Source organism: Procambarus clarkii, chromosome 29, assembly GCF_040958095.1.
Source record: "Procambarus clarkii isolate CNS0578487 chromosome 29, FALCON_Pclarkii_2.0, whole genome shotgun sequence".
Classification (NCBI taxonomy): Eukaryota; Metazoa; Arthropoda; class Malacostraca; order Decapoda; family Cambaridae; genus Procambarus; species Procambarus clarkii.
The window spans coordinates 12,204,995-12,208,853 of NC_091178.1; the positions used below are offsets into that span (position 1 = coordinate 12,204,995).

Genomic DNA, 3,859 nt, shown 5'->3' on the forward strand with positions numbered 1-3,859 from the left:
GTAACTGCTTCGCGAATCTGGTTTAAAGTTATTTGTGGTATCGTAGTGGGAAGAAAATACTGACAGACACTGTCACGACTCAGGTCTCTGGAAGTTACATGTATAAATCATAATAAAACACTCTCAATGTGTAATACACTCATTTGTGTCCAATATTATTTTATACATGTTGTTTCAGGCCTGGCAGTGCTTCGAGTAGATTATAGTAATAATGCATGTAGATTATGTGATGCTAATTATATATGTATTTTGGTGCTTGCAACCAGCTTATAGAAGAACGGGAGCCGGTCGGCCGAGCGGACAGCACAGCTGTACTTGTGATCCTGTGATCCCTGGTTCGATCCCAGGCGAGAAACAATGGGCAGAGTTTTTTCACCCTATGCCCCTATTACCTAGCAGTAAAATAGGTACCTGGGTGTTAGTCAGCTGTCGCGGGCTGCATTCCTGGGGGTGGAGGCCTGGTCGAGGACCGGGCCGCGGGGACACTAAAAAGCCCCGAAATCATCTCAAGATAACCTCAAGAAGATCCAAATATGTTTTGACTGATCAATCCTCTGCAAATCATTGATTTGTAATATCGGTGCTTACATGATATTAATATTATGTATAGATTCGTTATTAAATAAGTAATTATTAATTAGCCTTGTACTTTATTATATATTTTATAAATAGTGTACTTGAGAGAGGTAAATATTTGCCAGGAATAGAGGTAAGGAAATACTCGTACCATGTACGAGTATTATGACAAGGATAGTCAACAAGTGGAATGGATTGAAGGAAGTTGTGGAAGCCACCTCCACTCACAACTTCACAACCAGCTTAGATAACGATTTCGAACACGAGGATAGTTGATTTATAACGGAATAAGGACGACAAGGCTAGTAGGCGAGGCGTAACTAGCTACATTATCACTTCCCCGTAGTCACTGGTTGGTAAACACTAACACCACTACCACTACTACCACCACCACCACCACTACTACTACTACTACTACTACTATTATTACTACAAGTATTACCACAACCACCATCAACTACATCTACCATCACCAAGATTACTACCAACACCACAGCTAATACCACCACCACCATCACCACAACTACAATCACCACCAGTACCACCACCACCACCACCACCATCACCACCACTACAATCACCACCAGTACCACCACCACCATCACCACCACTACTATCACCACCAGTACCACCACCACCATCACCACCACTACAATCACCACCAGTACCACCACCACCATCACCACCACTACAATCACCACCAGTACCACCACCACCATCACCACCACTACAATCACCACCAGTACCACCAGTACCACCACCACCATCACCACAACTACAATCACCACCATTACCACCACCACCACCACCACCACCAGCACGAAGCTCATCAATTATCTAAGTTTGTTTACCTATCTGCAGCACAAATATCCGTGACGTGTCTCACCTTACCGCTTATATTTCTTAATAACTCTCATTTTAACCTCCTTTGTTTAAACAAAACAAGGAGGAGCGCACGCAGGTATGACGCAAGACGCGTCGAGCCACATCCTTCTATAACTGATTCCTTCTCTGTATCCCACCTTGAGGTGGCTACCTTGAGGTGCTTCCGGGGCTTAGTGTCCCCGCGGCCCGGTCGTCGACCAGGCCTCCCACAGGATTAATCTCGTTACAAAATCACTCCTGTAACGACGACACAGCAGGAAATCCAAGCAACAGTGTGGAAAGTCCGGAGGATTTACAGTTAACGAACATTGAGAACTTTCGGTTCTTGCAAGGAACTTGAGACTTTTAGACGAGAAGACGGAGACGGAGAAGACGGAGAAGACGGAGAAGACTTCTCCTTAAGACGGAGAAGACATACCGTAAGTAAGAACTAAGAACGAAGTACATACGAAGTGTCAATATGAAGCAATGCTCATCCTCCCGGTGGGAAGCAATGCTCACCGTCCCGGTAGGAAGTAATGCTCATTCTCCTGGTATGAAGCAATGCTCACCGCCCCAGTACGAAGCAATGCTCACCGCCACAGTACGAAGCAATGCTCACCCCCCCAGTACGAAGCAATGCTTACCGCCACAGTACAAAGCAATGCTCACCGCCCCAGTACGAAGCAATGCTCACCGCTCCGGTATGAAGCAATGCTCACCGCCCCAGTATGAAGCAATGCTCACCGCCCCAGTACGAAGCAATGCTCACCGCCCCAGTATGAAGCAATGCTCACCGTCCCAGTACGAAGCAATGCTCACCGCCCCAGTACGAAGCAATGCTCACCGCCCCAGTACGAAGCAATGCTCACCACCTCAGTACGAAGCAATGCTCACCGCCCCAGTACGAAGTAATGCTCCCCGCCCCAGTACGAAGCAATGCTCCCCGCCCCAGTACGAAGCAATGCTCCCCGCCCCAGTACGAAGCAATGCTCCCCGCCCCAGTACGAAGCAATGCTCACCCCCCCAGTACGAAGCAATGCTCCCCGCCCCAGTACGAAGCAATGCTCCAAGCGTGCCTTCACCAACGGCCGGCTAACGATGTCAGCGTGTGCTGTAATGCAATAGTCCCGCGTGATGTCAAGGGCGTGCTGTCTTGTTCATTAGTGTCGAGGCACGGACCGATGGCTCCTTCAGTTCAGAGAGGGATGAAGGGCAGGGATTGGTAGAGGGTGCTTAGGTATCAGGGGGATGAGGAGAAGTGAGCCCCATCTCTTTATGTGTCATGAAGACAGGACTTATTTTATCGGCAACCCGTTCTCGCACTTTCGTATAGTCAATATTGACTTATTAAATACGTGCATGTGACATACTTAACATACTAGTTTACCTTGAAAAGCTTCATAGAAAACACCGACCTTACCTAACCTTCTTAATATGTTAAGATAAGCATCTTATTGCTTCGTAATTACAATTATTACTTAACCTATTATAGGTATAGGTTAAGTAATAATTGTAATTACGAAGCAATAAGATGCTTATCTTAACATACTAATAAGGTTAGGTAAGGTCGGTGTTTTCTATGAAGCTTTTCAAGGTAAACTAGTAAGTTTAGTATGTCACATATACACGTATTTAATAAGTCAATTTTGACTGTAAGAAAGTGCGAGAACGGGTTGTTTATCGGCTGCTTTTATAATTTAATTATTATTCGATTCGCAATCATACTCGAATCAGGTTTAAAGTTGTGGATGGAGGTGGCTTTAACGACTTCTTCTTCGTTCCACTTGATTACTAGCTGTACAGGATACGAGTATTTACTTACATTTTATACGACTCGATTGTGTTTACAGGTTCCACCTGTGTCCTGTTCAACGTCGCCTCAATTTAAAGTGGCTGTCTTTATCCACCTTGTCTTTCTTTCTCCCTGTGTATCATGTATATTGTGATCATGCCTCCTCTGTTGCGTCTCTCCTCAGAGGTTGGGAGGTTTAGTTCCTTCAAACTATCCCCGTAGCATAGTCATCTTAGTTCTGCTGATAGTCTTGTTGCAAAATGTAGCAATTTGGCTATTTTTGTGTGTGTTATACAAAAGTGCGGATTCCAGTCTGGTGCTGAATACTACAGTATCGGCCTAACATAGGCTGTGTAGAGTGCTTTGAAAGAGCCTTTACTGAGGTTTTTAAACTACATTCTCATGCTTACCGGCTTCCCTCATGACGCCGATGCTCCTCTGTTTATATGCGCGTATTTGGTATCCATCCAAATACCTGTATTTACATACCGTTGATGACCCTAGCAGGAGACAGGGCCGCGACGGACGTTGATCACCCGGAATCACCCCAAAATGTAATCAGGTAATCCCCTCCCCACCCCACAATAATTACCCTGTTTCTAAACGGGTGTCGGACCAGCCTGG

At 45.6% G+C, this 3,859-nt stretch overlaps 1 protein-coding gene across 1 annotated transcript; it reads left to right on the plus strand.

The window, feature by feature from the left end:
- Nucleotides 1-1,921: 1,921 nt before the first annotated feature.
- Nucleotides 1,922-2,539, plus strand: LOC123765182 (mucin-7-like). The gene has a single exon (XM_045753660.2). The coding sequence runs from the start codon at nt 1,922-1,924 to the stop codon at nt 2,537-2,539; it is 618 nt and encodes a 205-aa protein (XP_045609616.2).
- Nucleotides 2,540-3,859: the final 1,320 nt, after the last annotated feature.

What these genes read in the sequence shown, in the direction of transcription:
- LOC123765182 (XM_045753660.2), top strand. Translation starts at nt 1,922, where the DNA reads ATGAAGCAATGCTCATCCTCCCGGTGGGAAGCAATGCTCACCGTCCCG.